Source organism: Malus sylvestris, chromosome 12, assembly GCF_916048215.2.
Source record: "Malus sylvestris chromosome 12, drMalSylv7.2, whole genome shotgun sequence".
Classification (NCBI taxonomy): domain Eukaryota; kingdom Viridiplantae; phylum Streptophyta; class Magnoliopsida; order Rosales; family Rosaceae; genus Malus; species Malus sylvestris.
The window spans coordinates 21,255,361-21,273,460 of record NC_062271.1 but is presented as its reverse complement, the minus strand read 5'-3'; the positions used below and the strand labels follow the sequence as shown (position 1 = coordinate 21,273,460).

At 39.1% G+C, this 18,100-nt stretch overlaps 2 protein-coding genes across 3 annotated transcripts; both read left to right on the top strand.

Moving 5' to 3' along the window:
• Positions 1 to 751, top strand: LOC126593321 (uncharacterized). The gene is made up of 2 exons (XM_050259358.1): positions 1 to 409; positions 519 to 751. Exons 1-2 carry the CDS (start codon positions 171 to 173, stop codon positions 658 to 660), a joined length of 381 nt encoding a protein of 126 aa, XP_050115315.1. The 5' UTR covers positions 1 to 170; the 3' UTR covers positions 661 to 751.
• Positions 752 to 10,253: 9,502 nt separating this feature from the next.
• Positions 10,254 to 14,286, top strand: LOC126593723 (amino acid transporter AVT1D-like). 2 transcript variants are annotated; one of them, XM_050259834.1, is made up of 12 exons: positions 10,254 to 10,363; positions 10,509 to 10,747; positions 11,428 to 11,708; positions 11,882 to 12,096; positions 12,217 to 12,240; positions 12,354 to 12,534; positions 12,654 to 12,873; positions 12,971 to 13,106; positions 13,214 to 13,379; positions 13,668 to 13,711; positions 13,819 to 13,881; positions 13,990 to 14,286. In XM_050259834.1, exons 2-12 carry the CDS (start codon positions 10,542 to 10,544, stop codon positions 14,086 to 14,088), a joined length of 1,635 nt encoding a protein of 544 aa, XP_050115791.1. In that variant the 5' UTR covers positions 10,254 to 10,363; positions 10,509 to 10,541; the 3' UTR covers positions 14,089 to 14,286. The 2 variants fall into 2 exon arrangements, with proteins under 2 accessions (XP_050115791.1, XP_050115790.1); XM_050259833.1 differs by lacking the exon at positions 10,254 to 10,363 and having other exon boundaries at positions 10,370 to 10,747.
• Positions 14,287 to 18,100: the final 3,814 nt, after the last annotated feature.

Here is an 18,100-nt window from a genome sequence, read left to right as displayed (position 1 = left end):
GCGTCAATGGCGTGGACCCAGCCTTATCTCTAAAGCCACAGATATCTTTGAGTTGTGCTGACGTGGCCCTATCCATTTAAATTTAAGCAAAATATCCATAGACCCTGAACCCAAACCAGAACCTTTGCTCTTCCACCCTAAGAAACTCAAATTACCAAATTATCTCCGAGATGGGATCAATGTCTTCACCCCTGACGATGATTTCTGCACAGCCGCTGAAACAGTCGGCAGCAGCGGTCGGTCGGAGCCCCTCCCTCTTCAGAATGCACTCTGAAAAGAAGAAATCGTTGACGGTGGTTGCTGCCATTGGAGATGTATCAGCTGATGGAACGCCCTACCTGATTGCCGGTGCTGCTGCTGTTGCTTTGCTTGGAACTGCATTTCCAATCCTCTTCTCGCGGAAGGACCTGTAATTATTTCATTGGTTTCCTTGTTTGCTAAGCATGATTCCATTTTTATGGATATTTAAAACCCTAAATATGGAAGCTTGAATTGTGCTTGCTGTGTTGATTCTTCAGGTGTCCAGAATGCGACGGGGCAGGTTTCGTTCGGAAGGGAGGGGCAGCTTTGAGAGCAAATGCAGCGAGGAAGGACGAGGCTCAGATCGTCTGTGCTCGTTGCAATGGCCTTGGCAAGCTCAACCAAGTCGACAAAAGATAGATCTCTCTATGCCCCTTCCGTCACAATCTTCTCTGTTTTGTAACTTGAATCTCACCTCCTGTCAAAGCTTATAAACAAGATTTCTGTTCAACATTTAGCATAAAACTTTTGGTTTATTATCACCATGCCATATACATTGGCTGTTAGATATATAGTCCGCTTATAAAATGGATTGTTGATGTGTTCTTGATATTATGTTGATATATCATTGTAGCCAACAAAATGTATCAACATGTTATCACTTAATGACAATATCGGTAGAGAGAAAGGGGACTGCATCCTTCACCTTTTTATTAGAGAACAAATTGTTATGTTCTTAATATTGTGTTGATATCATTGTAACTAACAAAACATATTGACATGTTATCAATAATCTATAATCTATACTGCCTATAAGCAATGTAACGACCCGTCCCAAAAAATTTCGGTTTTTATAATTTTAAAGTGTGAATTAATTTACGAAAATGTCCTTCGAAGCAAAAACGTTGATTTTTATTGACTGCCTTGTCGTGTCATGCAAGATTCTTGGCGTATCATTGTAGTACTCATCGTTACGAGTACGTAGGCGCAAGTGGAATTGAATTTGGAGCTAGAACGGAGATTTTACGAAATTCAGTACAATAAGGGCATTTTGGTAATTTTACAAGTAAAGATATTTTCCACTTTTGACTACCCCCGAGCTGACATGTGGCATCTTCCTGGTGCCTTTTTTCCATCATCCCATGACCTCTCTCTCTCTAGAACTCTCTCTCTTTGTCTTTCCCCCTTCTCTGCAAACGCCCTCAGCTTTCATCTCTTCCCTCTCAAACTCTCCCTCCCATTCATCACTCTCTCCCTCTCTCCAAGCATAGATGCACACCATCACACCACCTCGCCACTCTAGTGAACGCTCTAGACCACCACCATCCTCTTTCCATATTTCTCTCTCTCGAGTGTGTGATCACTGTTCAAAACCAACAAAGGCTAACGAACGATCGAATTCGAGTTACTCCGGTGAGGTTCTCGATAACTTCGACCTTGGTAAGCCTCAGGACTCTCTTAACCTTTACCTTTTTATCCTCGTAGTTATTATTGATCGTGAAGATGTGTTATAGACCGTGGAATTTCACAAAGACGATGTGGGGACTTCTCCCTAGATTTCGATGAGTCCGCAAGGTTGTAGACCTTCTTCCGGCCACAACTCATGTCCCACTTAGATATTTTGGTTCCTTACTTCTTGAGCTTCATTTTCATTTTTAAATCATTGAATTTGGTTAAGAAATGAACCTGTTATGGCCATTTGAAGTTTTCCGGCCATTTCCCAGTGATTCCGACCTTCTTCTTCTTTGGTTCGGCCATCCGCAAGGCCAAACAGGTCAAACCCTGCCAGCAACCCTAACTAGGCCCAAACCTGATCTAATAACTCGACCCAAACCCATAACCCATTACCCTCAGCCATTAACCTAGGCTCAATAACCAGCCCAATTCCATAACTCAGCCTAACCTAATGACTTGATCCAACCTGGATCCAATCCAATAACTCAGACTCAAGCCTAATTGCACGGTCAGCGCGTGGGCTGCGTATGGGTGTGCGTCATGACCAGCACGTAGAGCACACGTGCCTCCGTCGCTGTCCACGGCAGCGCCGGTAACTCAACTCTGCGTGTGGCCTTCCAGGCTGTCGCCCCGTGGCGGCATGTGGGGGAACCCGATGTCCCTTCTTAGGTTTTTGGATGTGCCGAATCCGAATCAGCTGTCCATTTTCCCAAATTCTGTCGTTTTGGTAGAGTTTTACTAAATGGCCTCTGTATGTGTTTAGGTGCATCATTGGGAAATGACTTCATCCTTGCTAGTTCGAGCAGCTTTCCAGTAGCAGAATACTTGTGAATGGATCATTTCTTAATTGCATGTTTTTATAAAATATTAGGTTTACATGCATTTCATATTTCATGATGTTGATGCACAAAACCGGAGGTCTTGGAACAACATAAATCCGACCGTGAATCTGCAAGTAATATAAATAACACAAGATGTATCGTGGTTCACCCCAAGGTTTGGGCTACGTCCACACTGATTATGTATTTCTCTGAGAAGTGAGGGAGAGAATGTGAGAGCCTCTGTAATGAGAGTAAGGCTTTGAGAGGGGGTGATAGGGCTTAGGAATTGGCCTATTCAATTATGAGGGTGAGGGGTCATTTTATAGATTAAGGACTCCTCACTTATTACATATTTGCCCATTCTTTTATCACATAATTACATTTAAGTCCCCTGAGTATTTATACGAGGTCTAAATACGGAGGCCCTAAATATGGTATAAACAGTAGTCCCCCAAGTCTTCAGTCAAGAGAGTCTTATGGCTGGAGACTTGAAATTCAGTCCATGTGTGGGCCGAAGTAACTAGATGTTGTCTTGAACTGATGCTCGATATGAGGTGATGCTCAACCTAAAATGATGCTCAACTAGAAGTAACACATGCTAAAGGCTGCGAGGCTCGTGGCTTATGTTGCCTTGTTTGGCTCGGCTTGTGGCATTTGAAGGTGAAGGAGTCCCTTTTATAGAATAAGGGTTCACTCCTTAATACATGGATGATGGGCTAGAGTTAATGCTCTCTAATGATGGTAAAGGAGTCCCTTTTATAGAATAAGGGCTTGCTCCTCAATACATAAATGATGGGTTATGAGTGATGCTCGTGGTGAGACGGTTGCTCAGCTGGGGGCGATGCTCTCTAACGAAGGTGAGGGAGTCCCTTGTATAGAATAAGGGCTCGCTCTTCAATACATAAATATGGGCTAGAGTTAATGCTCGCGGCGAGGCGGTTGCTCAGTAGGTGGCGATGCTCTTTAATGATGGTGAGGGAGTTCTTTTTATAGAATAAGGACTCGCTCCTCAATACATAAATACGGGCTAGAGTTGATGTTCTCGAATGGTGGTAAGGGAGTCCCTTTTATGGAATAAGGGCTCGCTCCTCAATACATAAGTGATAGGCTAGAAGTGATGCTCACGGCGAGACAGTTGCTCAGCTGGCGGCGTTGCTCTCTAATGAAGGTGAGGAAGTCCTTTTTATAAAATAAAGGCTCACTCCTCAATACATAAATAATGGGCTAAGTTCCCAAAGTATTTTTCATGAGGCCCAGTTGAGGCCCAATATATGGTACATAATGTAATCCCCCAAGTTTTCGGTCAATAGAGTCTGTTGGCTGGAGACTTCAAATTGAATCCATGTTTGGGCCGAAGTGGCGGTTGTTCGGAGGTGGTATTTGTATACCCTGCTCTGAAGCTTTGTAGGTGAAGCTTTGCAAGTGAAGCTTTGAAGCTAGAGCTTTGTAAATAAAGCTTTCGAAGCTGGAGCTTTTGTAAATGAAGCTTTTGAAGCTAGATCTCTGTAAATGAAGCTTTTGAAGCTGATTGACATGAGTGATGCTCATAGATGTTGTCATGAGTGATGCTCATGAATGTAACATGAGTGATGCTCATGAATGTTGACATGAATGATGCTCATGAATGTTTATGTATGATTGTCATGAGTGATGCTCATGAATGTTTATGTATGAATGAATGAGTAATGCTCATGTATAATTTGGAGTACTGGGCGTACTTTTGATTACTTGGTTGGTGACATGAAAGAGAGTACGGGTTGTACATTTCATCACCTGGTTGGTGGCATGAATGGCTAGTTGCCAAATGATATTAGAGTACGGGTTGTACTTTTCATCACCTGGTTGGTGGCATGAATGGCTAGTTGCCAAATGATATTAGAGTACGGGTTGTACATTTCATCACCTTGTTGGTGGCATGAATGACTAGTTGCCAAATGATATTACAGTACAGATTGTACATTTCATCACCTGGTTGGTGGTAATAGCGGCAGGTTGCCGAATAATTTTGGAGTACTGGGCGTACTTTTGATCACCTGGTTGGTGGTAATAACGGCGAGTTGCCGAGTAATTGTGGAGTACTGGGCGTACTTTTGATGACCTGGTTGGTGCTATTTTGGGCTTATGGGCTTTCGCCCTCCATACAACATTCCAGCCCATTAATTTTGGGCTTGCTGTTTTTTTTATTTTTTTTATTACCCTCTGATGGGGTTTATACAGATATATCCGAGAGATTCGAAAAATAAATTACATCAAAAAATAAGAAAAGTAAATCACATGATTCTGGTGGAGTGTTTATTCCTTGCTTTTGCAGTGTGGGTGTTTATTCCTTGCTTTTGCAGTGTAGGTGTTTATTCCTTGCTTTTGCTTTTCTCTAAAATGATAGCTGCTTGGACAACCTTGACACCACCCACTTGCTTTTCTCTGGTTTTCTCAAAAAATGGGAACCTGCATATGATGAAAGTGTGGGCATGGTCGACAAAAGCAAAAGTAGACAGGATAGCAATGCGACTGGAAATCACCCTGCCCGAGCTGACCAAACAAGCCATCTCCGCATGTGAAAAGATCTCTGCATCCCTTTCCCATGTCAGTATCTTCCCACCATTCTTTTTTATATAATTCAATCACAATTTCAATTTGTGTTTGTTTGGTAACTCTGTCTTTTTTCTTTACTTTTCTGCCTTTGCTTTTGCCTTTTCCTTTTTTACTTTCCACATCTTTTTTTTTTCAAACCCTGTAAATGTGCATATGCTTCTTGACGAATGTCATCTGCAACTCTAAACTGATAAAGCTACGGAAAGTGGGTCAGCCTCATTTACAGCTCTGTACTTGATGAATGTTATCTGCAACTCTACTATGCAGCTTTCGACGAATTTCTTCTTAGCAACTTGAGTGACTGCCTCTGCTTTGACATAGCCGGCTGGGGAAGCAGCAGAGGCGGCGAGGCAACCTTTGGAATGGCGACCTGGACCCTTTTTGCCATCGTGGCGAGCCCTAATTCCGGAGGGATCGATGAGAAAGTCGTGAACTCGAAGAACGTCTTCGAGGAACGAGGTTTTGGCATTCCCGGCGGCGAGGGTTCGCGACGAGGCCCTAACACACAGTCGCAGATTCGCTGGCTTTGCACTTTCACTGACGCATCAACATCTTTTTAATAAATCCCATAAGGCATCTTGACCACGGAGACTGTGGTTCAACCCACTGGCAGGGACGCTACTCGCCTTCACAACATCTTGACCACGGAGACCTCCATCAACCTACAAATTGTTCCCTTCTGCGCTTGTCATGGTCCTTCGCCTTACAGTCGGTCACCGTAGACTCGTAATCGTCGTCTTATTTGCTGCGCAGGGGTGCGCCAAACAAAGAAGACAGGGGTGCGCAGGACCAGGAGACGGATGAAGAATGTTTCAAAGGTTAAAACCCAGAAAACCAAAATTTTTGCTTGGAGCTGAGGCTCAAAGAAACTTCAGAGATAGCACAAAAATGACTGAAAATGTAAGCAAAACTCACAAATCCCAAATCTCAAAGTGTTCCAGCTTGGAGAAAGTTCTTGGAATGGCAGAGAAATAGTGGGCTTTAACAAAAGTTGAAATGGAACACGAAAATCGAGGGAGAGAAAGAGAGATGTGTTTAATGGAGGCGTTTTGACGGAAAACCAGAAGAAACTGGGGTTGAATTGTATTTGATAGTACTGGAAGTTGTTTTTGGGTTATGCAGGTTCACAGTGGAGGTGAAAAAAAATTAAAGAGAACCGACATGATTTTTTGTGTCGATTCCCACAGATGGCGCCAAATGTTGATGTACAAAACCGGAGGTCTTGGAACAACGTAAATCCGACCGTGAATCTGCAAGTAATGTAAATAACACAAGATGTATCGTGGTTCACCCCAAGGTTTGGGCTACGTCCACACTGATTATGTATTTCTCTGAGAAGTGAGGGAGAGAATGTGAGAGCCTCTGTAATGAGAGTGAGGCTTTGAGAGGGGGTGAGAGGGCCTAGGAATTGGCCTCTTCAATTGTGAAGGTGAGGGGTCCTTTTATAGATTAAGGACTCCTCACTTATTACATATTTGCCCATTCCCTTATCACATAATTACATTTAAGTCCCCCGAGTATTTATACGAGGTCTAAATACGGAGGCCCTAAATATGGTATAAACACATGATTTAAGTATGTTTTATATTATATTTTTATGGATTTCTATAATTATGATTTGAGGAGAATTTATGAATTATTTAAATTGTTTTTAAGGAAATATTAATGATTTATCGAATTGACGTTTTACTAAAGGTTATGAATCTTTGGATTCACGTATTTGAAATTCTCTGGATTTACGAATGTGAATTATCATGGATTTATGTGTTCAGGCTTTGAGCTTTTGAGCTTAGTGATTGGATATGAGTTTTGAGGTATGTTTTCGGTGCTTATCTAGCAAGGTATCATACAATACATACACATAACTGGGTATGTAGATGTATATGGCCATAGGACACAGTTGATGATATTTATTACATACCCCCAGCTTCACTAGCCTGGGGTTAGTGTCGGTGTGATATGTTATATGTATATGTTTCTTCTTTGGCATAACCCAGAATTGTACAGCTTCACCTTCTAGTGATGGACCCCCCTTTCTTCTCTGGCGTGACCCGGAGTCATACAGCTTCACCTTCAGGTGATAGACCCACTGCATATATATACATATATATATATATGTTATATCCTATTATTTGGCGTAACCCAGAGTCATATAGATTCACCTTCGGGTGATAGACCATGGTTTCTTCACTGGCGTAACCTAGTGTCGTACAGCTTCACCTTTGGTGATGGTTATGCCTTCGAGCCACTATGATACCCCTAGTGAGTACATGATTGATGAGTTTTACGGATTTACCTTTGAGTGGCAATATTACCTTTACTGAGCACTGGTTTATATGTACTTGTTTTACGAATGTTTTTCATTGCATGCTAGAGTTTTCAGAAAACTTACTATGTAGTACTATATATGTGTTTTCAAATAAGGGGGTTAGTATGTTTAGAAAGAAAATGGTTTTCTTATTATTAGTACTATTATTATAAACTTTGGTCCACTCACTATTTTGGTTTTGCGCCCTCTTTATGATTTAGATTCGAAGCATACAATCCTGGCGTCATGGCATTTCTGCTTAGGCATCTTCGAGCCTCATTTGTGTAGGTCCCATTCTTCGGTTCGCACCTTTTTATAATAATAATTCTTTCACATTATTCTTGATTAGTTGTATGCTTTGAACAGTTCTGCATTAGTATATTTCCTTCTAATAACATATTTTTATTTGTATGCATGTTTAAATTGGTTTCGTCACCCTCGTGTGTCGGCCAGCACATGCCTACCCTAGTATATAAGGATATCGGGTTAAGACGTGTCTGTTTGGTATCAGAGCATACTTAGGATCCCCTCATACTCTAGTAATGTGTCGACTTTGATAGCATTTGGATGTCACGACCTCTGTTTATTGATGGCTTTCGACACGATGTGCAATCCTCATTCTGCCTGAATACTCACATCTTATTGAAGAATAATAATTTTGTGTCGAGATTGTGCCTCAAGTTTGACGTAATTGTTTGATGGATGACTTTCAATGTCGGACCGATACTCTGCACCATTCGTTCCCTAAGAATGGCAGGCAGAGTCGGTTCTATATAAAAGTGACGTGAATTAAAGGAAATCTTAGTGGGGGGAGGGAAGTCTAATTGGGACCAGTTGAGGATCGAAGGCGATGATGGTACTCTACGGTATGCATTACTATAGAATGGCGGGCATAAGCGTATCTGTTGGGAAATCGTTTAAAACATCTGAAGTCTGTGTCAGAGAAAATTAAAAAATCACCAGTTGTAGGCGAAGTTAGCAAGTATCTGTAGGGTAGACCGAATTAGTTTCCTCGGGTTTACCGTTTCCCCTGAGGGAATTCATGTGGACCCTCAGAAATTTTCTCCGTGATTGTTTTACTGATAATATCCTTGTTTACTCCAGCCACAAGTTCAATTTAATATACGTCAACAACCAGCTTTATACCAAAATCCTTAAATGTCGACCTTGCTTAGATTTCGTACCTAACTTGGGAGACGTGAGTATAGTAAAAGATATTCTTACCAAATCTAGGGTTGTGACAGTTGGAATTCGAAAACCTTCTCGAGTGTCGTGAATTACGAAATATCATTGGTCTTGTCGATTTCTATCGACAGTTGCCAACAATTCTTTGACCATAATCTAAACCCTCATCTTCGGCTAGGAAACAAGTTAGTTTTGTTCAAGGTGTTGCCTCACCCTGCTATTGTTCTTACACTCTTCGATGACACCAATAAATGTCAAATCCGACGGTGATGTTTATAGAAAGATTTGCCATGTGATGATGCAACATGATCAAGTAATGTTTATGCCTTTCGACGTTGGGACAACATGAAGTGAACCGCCCTATCTACTACCTCCAGTCAACAGCTACCACCTTTACTTGAAAACCTGATGACACCCCTCCGTGGAGACCACCATGATGATTTGATGTTTGTCGACCATCTCATTCAATGTACTATCCATGAATCCGTGAGGACTATACCTTGAACTAGTTGGCCGAATTCCTCATTCTTGAATCTTTCAGACTTTCTGACATTTTGATCCACACCGTCTCTGTTCGTAATCTCAATTTCACCTCCTGGTACTAAAAGATATCTTAGTCAATCTTGGGTTACCTTATTACTCTTCGTATCATTTTTTAAGTAGACAGATTGTCCAGGAGGACCACTCAGGCTTTGAAGTTTTTAGTTGAGACCATCAGTCCTTCAATCACCCAATCAACATCCTATCTAGTGAATCTTCACCATTGGTGAGTTATTATTCTCGAAGTTACCATTGTAACGAATAGTTGTATGCTTTGAACACAGTTCTGCATTAGTATATTTCCTTATAAGCACATATTTTTATTTGTATGCATGTTTAAATTGGCTTCGTCACCCTTCGGCTAGCACGTGCCTACTCTGGTATATTGGAATATCGGGGTCGGAACAGGTCAAGCAAAGTGTTGATATACTCACCCCATAGTCTTGTTTCTCGATCAACTTTTTAATGAAACTTTTATTCACACATTTTTTATTTAACGAAGTTTAATATCAAATTTAACCATATGTAAAAAGACTTCAAAAGCTTTATTACAAATTAATCCTCTTACATATTCTTTGAAGTCAAAGAAAAAAAAATACTTAAAATGAGAAATGAATCAAACATCCCCATTTTGTCTCCTAATCCCTCACCCCTTTCTAACTCTGTCATCCCCCTCCATCTTCTCTCTTCCGTCCACCCGACCCACCCCAAATTCAGTCTCTTATTTTCTCCTGACTTTTCAACCCTTAATTCTCTTCAGGAATAAATATGGATATGAATCTTAAATGCATATCTGATAGGAGGGGGGACAAAGCAAAACACTCTTTGTGAATCAAAAGAGACTGAAAAGATGACCTGATCATTTGTTTACAATTCAATAAAATATTAAAAAATAAAATGATGGAAGTGAAAAGACGATTTGATCCTTTATTTACATTTCAATAATAAATATTAAAAAATAAAATCATGGACAGTAATGTAATTTCATGCAAAAGTATTAGCAATAAATTCGTTACACGAATATGGAGTCTATGACAATCCAAATTTGATTAGTATTTACTAAAACACAGCCTGAAGTTCGGAACGAGAGGCGAAATAATCGACCGACTCGCGTACGTCTTGATTCACGGAAGAGTCTAACAGCAACATGCACTCTGTCATCTCCTAAAACGTAGGACTCATACGTAGATGGTGAAACCAAATTCCCCATCTGACACAACCAGTTTAGTGCTAATCTTCTTCTTCTTCCTTTCTTTTCTTTTGCTCTAAACCTCATTGGTTTTCTAATTTTCTTAGTCCGTGACGATAAGACCAAGAAGCTCGTAAACATTGTGTGTTAATTAAAATTTTAATTGTGCTTGATTAAGGGTAATCACGGACGAAAGAGTGCTTCATATATCATGATGAGTGGGACGAAGATGGACGAGGATCTCGGTCCCGATCGCGGGGACGATCACTTTCACACCGAGGATGAAGAAAACCAGGCACACAGGGGGTGTGAGCAGTATGAAACCGACTCCGAATCCGATATCATCAGAGTTCCCACACCAAACTTATCACAGAACTCCATTGACATTAATACTAATGCATGGCCTCAAAGCTACAGGTAATTCCTTCACAGATTATAACATGATTAACAACATTTTAGAAGATTCTTATGCTGTGAAATTGTAAAATTATATCACGATGTGAATTAATTTATCAACAAGCTTTTTGTTTAGTGTATTTTTTAATATCAGATGAGATCTAGGTATGGATCGCTTCTTCTTGATTAAATAAGAAAAGAATTATTAATTGATTCATGACCAGTAGTTTATATATGGTTAATTTGTTAGTTTGTGACGGGAACAAAACTATTAGGATTTTTTTTTTTTTTACCAGGGATGTTAGAGAGGGGGATTTCAAACATTTTAACGACTTGAGTTACAAGGCACTTGCAAAATAAATAGGAATTTTGGATTCAGAGTCATGAGCGTAAGATGATGACAAATAAAAAGTCTTCGGAATTTGCTCTAGTAGTGAGAAAAGATGAGACAATGAGTTAGGATTATGACTGAATTTACGTTCAATTCCCTTCAATTTAACAAAGAAAATAGAGCCTAATAATAGATAGTTTAATAGAAAACGTCATAGCATGGATTGATCTCACTCGTTAATGAAAATTTGTTGTTTCGTCAAATAAAAGTTACAAAAGAAAAACTACAAACAAATGGAGGTACCAACAATTTTTCTTAGGGCTTTTCACATGTAAACTCTTGATAACAATTCGTTATTGCATATGCGCAGGCAATCGATCGATATGTACACTAGTGTGACACCACCTTCCTTCGTATTTTTACGAGCTTCTAGTATTACATCAAATTTCTCTATCCTTGACAAGAGGCACTCAATATCATCTGATTCTGATTCCAGTTCTACTAGATTACTAATCTCTCAAAATTGGTTAGACAAAGAAATTCCTCCCTCACCTTCCCAAGCTGCCAAACTTTACTCTTCCTACGTCTCCCTGAATGAGTTGCCACCACCGCAAGAGCGATGCTGTTCTTTTTCTCAGGCTGTAATCAATGGTAATAACTATCAAACTTCATGCTAATTTAGATGAGAAATTCTATATTTCGCAACTGCATTCTAGCCCAGTTGGTTAGGAATATTTATACCAATATCCAGTGTTCAACCCCACTCTACATTACCGCTTATATTAAAAAGAAAAATGAACTTTTCTTATTTGTCATTTATGCAGGAGTCAATGTGCTTTGTGGGATAGGGCTCCTTACAACCCCATATGCTATTAGGGAAGGAGGGTGGTTGAGCCTTATACTGCTTGCATTTTTCGGTGTCATCTGTTGCTATACTGGAATTTTATTGAAGAGGTGCTTAGAAAGCTGTCCAGGACTCCGAACCTACCCGGATATTGGCCAGGCAGCGTTCGGGTCAGCTGGCCGTTTTTTTCTATCTGTAAGTCTAACTTTGCAAAGAATGTTTATTTTGCCAGACTGAATTACAACCAAGCCCTCTTTTCTATGTTTGAAGTTTGAACATTGAAGCAAAACTAACACTAGGGTTCTGGTCATGCAGATAATATTGTATCTAGAACTATATGTAAGTGCACCTCCTATGGCTTTTGAGTTGTTGTCTATTTTATTAAAAGATATGATATATTATTCCTTCTTACAATATTATGCATTAAAGGGTGATTATTTGTGTTCTAGTAGGCTGCTTGTGTAGAGTTTTTGACTATGATGAGTGATAACTTGGCATCAGCATTTCCAAACACACATATGACATTTGCTGGTATCGATCTGGATTGCCACCAAATCTTTGCCATCATATCAACCCTTGTAATTCTTCCAACAGTATGGCTTCAAAACCTTAGTTTGCTCTCCTACCTCTCAGGTTTCATATTCTCATCGCTTATCTGATAATTTCTTGTCAACTTATTTGTAATTTTCTTTATGTTTTTGGACATCTAATTAAACCCTTGAAAAAATGTACAATTGATCCAATGTTTTCAGTTGGAGGAGTAGTTGCTTCAATCTTGGTTGCCCTTTGCTTGCTGTGGGTGGGTGTGGTGAACCAAGTTGGATTTCATCACAAAGGATCAGCCCTAAACCTTGCAGATATCTCTGTCACAATTGGAATATATGGTTTTGGCTTCGCCGGCCATTCGGTTTTCCCTAATATCTACACATCGATGAGGGAACCATCGCAATTTTCAGCAGTTCTAATAACCAGGTGACCTCCATTGGCGTTATTTTTAAGACTTGACATTTTATTTTTCAGGGTTTCAAAAATGTGTGACATAGTAATTTATATTTATCCCGTGCTGCAGTGTTACTTTTTGCTTCTTCATATACACTGGCGTAGCAGTATGTGGCTTTATGATGTTTGGAGACTCAATCCACTCTCAGTTCACTCTAAACATGCCCACACAATTTGTTGCTTCTAAAATTTCAGTGTGGACAACAGTATGGTTCAAGAAACTTGGTTCCTTCATATATGAATCCCAATTATCGAATTATGCCCTAGTTTCGAAATACATTTTCACCATGTCATTTTTTTCTCGATTATACAGGTTGTGATCCCAATGACAAAGTATGCCTTGACGATGACACCAGTGGCCTTGAGTTTGGAGGAACTCTTTCCCGATGCTTGGATGGGATCTCACTTAGTTTCGATCATCGTTCGAACACTTCTAGTTCTATCAACTTTGGTTGTGGCAATGAATTTTCCATACTTTGGTAAGTTGTTGGACTGTGAATATTAACTATTAACAAAGTTAATCTTGTTGAGTTTTAATTGACAATCGAGTGACATAGCATATCAGACTGTATGATAGCATTTTCTTTTTAAAATAGGATGGTTCTATCCATATATGTATTTTTACCTTTTACACACCTCTCTCAATTTCTACCTTTCGGATGAGATGATCGAAGAAGATCAATGAACAAAAATTAACAAGGGTATGTAAAAAGGTGTGTGAAAAGCACTACCCTTAATATAAATTCAATTTGTGAATTGGAATGCAGGCTCTGTGATGGCATTGATTGGATCCTTTGTAGCAATGCTAGTGGTGAGTAACTTCTTTCTTATATGTGAGCATAAGTCATAACCCTAGAGTATTGCATGCAGTTTATCGACGAGTTAAATTAATTTACTTTTTCTTTTGTTCCTTTGCAGGCTGTTGTCTTCCCATGCGTGTGTTATCTCAAGCTACACAGTGGTCGATTAACTAAGTTGCAGGTAATTAAGAAGCAAGCCATCATTGTAATTAGTACTAAATGCAATTTAATTACTGGAAGTCTCTGTTATAAAAGGGTTTTCACAATGTTTTCTTGTTCTAATTTTCAGATTGCAACTTGCATTATGATTATCAGTGTGGGGGTGGTGTGCTCTATTATTGGAACTTATTCTGCAATTTCAAGAATAGCTGAGCAAATTGTGGAGTGAAATAGAAGGAGCAATTTAAAGAGATATTTCTTCCTAAGTTAAAAGTCTAATACTGAAAGGGCTTCACTACAGGATAGCTAGTTGAGAAAACGATTACGTGTCATTCCATTATTGGTTTGTTCGACAATGTAATACAAACTGTTGTACTTCCTTAAGACTTATTATAAATAGTTAAAATAAGAGAGAAATTTTGTTATAACCTAGACGCCCTTAGCTATGACGGTATCTCAAACAAAGCTTAAATACTGACATTCCAATTGTAGATATTTTTTTTTTCCAATCTTCCCGTGCAAATAGCTTTATTCTACGCATGAAAATAACTTGGTCCCTTACCTGCTCAATAATGGGATTCCTATTCCTGATTTCAATTTTCTGATTCACGAGCCATACAGGACGCAGGAGCAATTAATTTGGAGAAATGGAGACTAATCATGCAAGAAACAACATTAGTCCTGTTCCTGCCCTCGAACAATTCAGCATTACATTTGCAACCGCCCTGAACGTTATGTTTGTATTATTCACAATTTACACTGGTTGTCTATTGGATTTCGCAATTTAGTTTCAACACGCGAGCGCCTAAATTTTATTTATCTCTTTTATAATTTAGTGACCTATTTAACTCAATGTTACTTTAAGATAATGGTGAAGCTTGCAAGGCTGCAATCGGAGAAAATATCTCATAAAACGCGTTTTACATGTTTAGTTTTGTCTCGCTTGTCACAAAGTGAGTATATAACTGTGATAGGCAAAATTTTCTTCTCCTGCAAGCAATCAGTACGATTCGTTATGTGTTGCTGGTCACAAAGAGAAATACAAAATGTGATAAGTAATTTTTTTCTCTGGCAAGCATACTAGTTTCCTTTGTTTAAGATGGTTGCTTAGTTTTTTTTCATCATTTCGAACATGGTGAAGCCATGAATTGTCAGAAGGGAGGGCGAAATATAAAAGGGTAGAAGCTTCTACCTTTTTTTAATCGCACTCTATAAAAACACATTCATTTGCGAAAACTCGTCAAAAACTTTCACAACCTCGCCCATTTCTCCACCTTTGGAATACAATTCAATCAATGCATAACCCACAAACATATTCAAAGCAACATTGTCATGTTTCTTCACAAACCCATGTATTATTTTCTCATATATGATTGCCTTAACCTAGCACATGCCTTCAGAGCAATGAGAATGGTGAAATTATCAGGCTTTTCATTATTGCCTCTTGACTCAAACACAATTTATGGAAGAGATACAAGGTATCTTCCCCTCGATTCTCTCTACAATAGCTCATTGTAGGCATGACCTAGTGACTCATATAATTTATGGGTATGCCTACTGGGCTCTATTCCCTCACTTAACATTGCATTAAAATACCTCTTGGCCATTATATACCGATTGTGGCGCATAATGGCCTTAAATAGAGTCTCATGGGATTTGAAACTTCTCTTCAAACCGAATTCCTCCATATTATCAAACAACTTAACATACTATTGAATAATGACAGCCTTACCGTAGCCCTCCTTGACGATGTCGTTCTATGTTTTTTTAATCCTAGAACTAAAATGACCCCATTTCGACTTTAGAAAAAATAAAACGCGGAAGAAGTACTACAACATAAAACACATAAACAACAAAGTAAGACATCAGATTTCAGCAGCAATTCAGATGACTATAGGGGCGAAATCCTCACTCTTAATGGCGATTTTCGACAATCGAGGGGGCGGCCGCCCCTGACATGCCCCAATCCCGATATCCCTCAATTACCCAGATAGGCACGTGCTGATGGACACCCGAGGGTGAAGAAGGTGTCTGGCAGCATGTGCCCATCTAAGTAATTGAGAGATATCAGGATTGGGGTGTGTCAGTCCCTCCTTGTCCCCATGTAGCTTCGCCCATGATTTAGAAGCCACTAAGATGTGTAATATCGTTTGAATTCAAACATCAACTATTGAGAATGAATCTCATCTTGATGGAAGAAGAGACCTTACATGTGCTTATAAGTAATTGTGCTACTTCTCATATTGCTAATTGGCTAGTTTATGGTGGAACCTCAACTTTCTTCATGGTATCAAAGTAGGTTGTCTCGTATGTTAACGGCCACACATGGTCCACGTCACCTGATTTATGTTGCCTACTTGTTTTTATTTTTTTTATTTTTAGCAAACGATATTATCTACACTAAGGGAGAGGAGGTAAACTTAGCCTCACAATGGGCTAGCAATAATGTGGTTCAAATTCGTCTTTGCGGAGAATCGAACCTTAGACATCTCACTTACAAGTGTTGCCCACATGTTATGCTTAGAAATTGTTCACAAGTAAGAGTGCGTGTTGAGAATCTCACATCAGGAAAAGAATGGCCTATGCATGTACTTATAAGTAGTTGGGCTACTCTATATATTACCAATTGGTTTTATGGTGAAACCTCAATTTTCTTCATCATCTCTTGGCTTCCTCAAGACTATTCTTTGAGGCATTCACCTCTTAGCTTCCTAATTTTTTAGCGGGTAAACTACCATTTGACTCCTTGAACTATTGCTCCAGTTGAAATTGACCCCCTGAACTATTTTTTTGGTAAATTAACCCTCTGAACTATTTGAAATAAGCCAATCGACCCCTTGTCAATAGATTCCATCCACTATTTCGTCAAATTCAAAGGACAATTAGTCTTTCCTTCATCAATTCTTATTTGTCAACTATAACCAATAATGTAATTATGACATGTGAAAATAAAATAATGTGTAATGACAATGTGAGATGGTTTGTTATGTAAACGTTTGGTTTTTTATGGTTTCTCATTATGCTATATATTTTTGAATTATTTTGTGCCCATATGTCAAAATTTATTGTTGATTATAGCTGACAAATAATAATTAATGATGAAATGACTAATTTACCTTTGAATTTGACTGAATCGATTCCGCAATCTAACATCAAGGGGTTAATTGAGATTTTAAATAGTTTAGGGGGTTAATTTACCAAAAAAATTAGTTTAGGAGGTCAATTTCAACTAGGGTGATAGTTCAAGGGGTTGAACCGCAATTTACCTTTTTTTAGCACCCGGTTTAGCCACATTTGGAGAGGCAAACTTCGTTGTTGATGGTCCTGTCAACTATGGGCATTCTATTGATTCTGCTTATGTTTGATTTCATTCTTGTCTTGCTCTTGTTAGGCAGGCTTTATTTTTTTTACTTCTCTTGTACTGGCTGCCTCGAGGCATTATAGTGGTTGAATGAAAATGCCACATGGCGGTTAAATCCATTACATGTAAGTCCTTAGGTTATGGTTGGCTCTAGTGCCCCATACAAAACTTAAGTAATTGATTTTTGTTATGAACTTGATCCATTCGGTGAAAATTATCTCAACTCACTCAACTGAAAATCAGCCCCACTCCATCCTTCAAAACAAGTTAATCACCTAGACTCGCATGATAGATGAAATTAAAAAAAAAAACAAAAATTATGGTCCACCAATGTAAAAATTCTTGGCTCTACTCTTGCACCTTGGGTTGGACTTCCAAATTAATGACATCAAACCCCAAATTCAAACTTGAATGGTAAATTATGAGTTAGGATTGAGATGATCATCCAACCGGCTTGAATTCTAACCCTAATATAAAGAGAAAAATTACCCTCGCTTTTTTAAAATTTCTTACAAACATCGAGCGCACACAAATCACAGTCATCCCATCAGGTGTTGGTCAAACTCATCCCATCATGCGTTTATACCAAGTTGCTAACCACACTCGTTCAATCATAATAACCATATGAATGAGTTGTAAACTTTCATTATTTTTCTTATACAAGCGATAATTGGGAAGGGATAAACTCAACTCAAGACTTTGGGTACAACGGGTAAATACTCATAACAAACTTATCTTCAATCTCCTTCTGACTATTAATTTGAAATGTCGGCTTGGTGGCAAATCAGATGTGGATTTTCTAAAATGAGCCATTGAAACTTGAAAGGGTAAAGAGCATAACAAAGTCCAATAACATCAAAGCTGTTAGGATTGTAAGTAG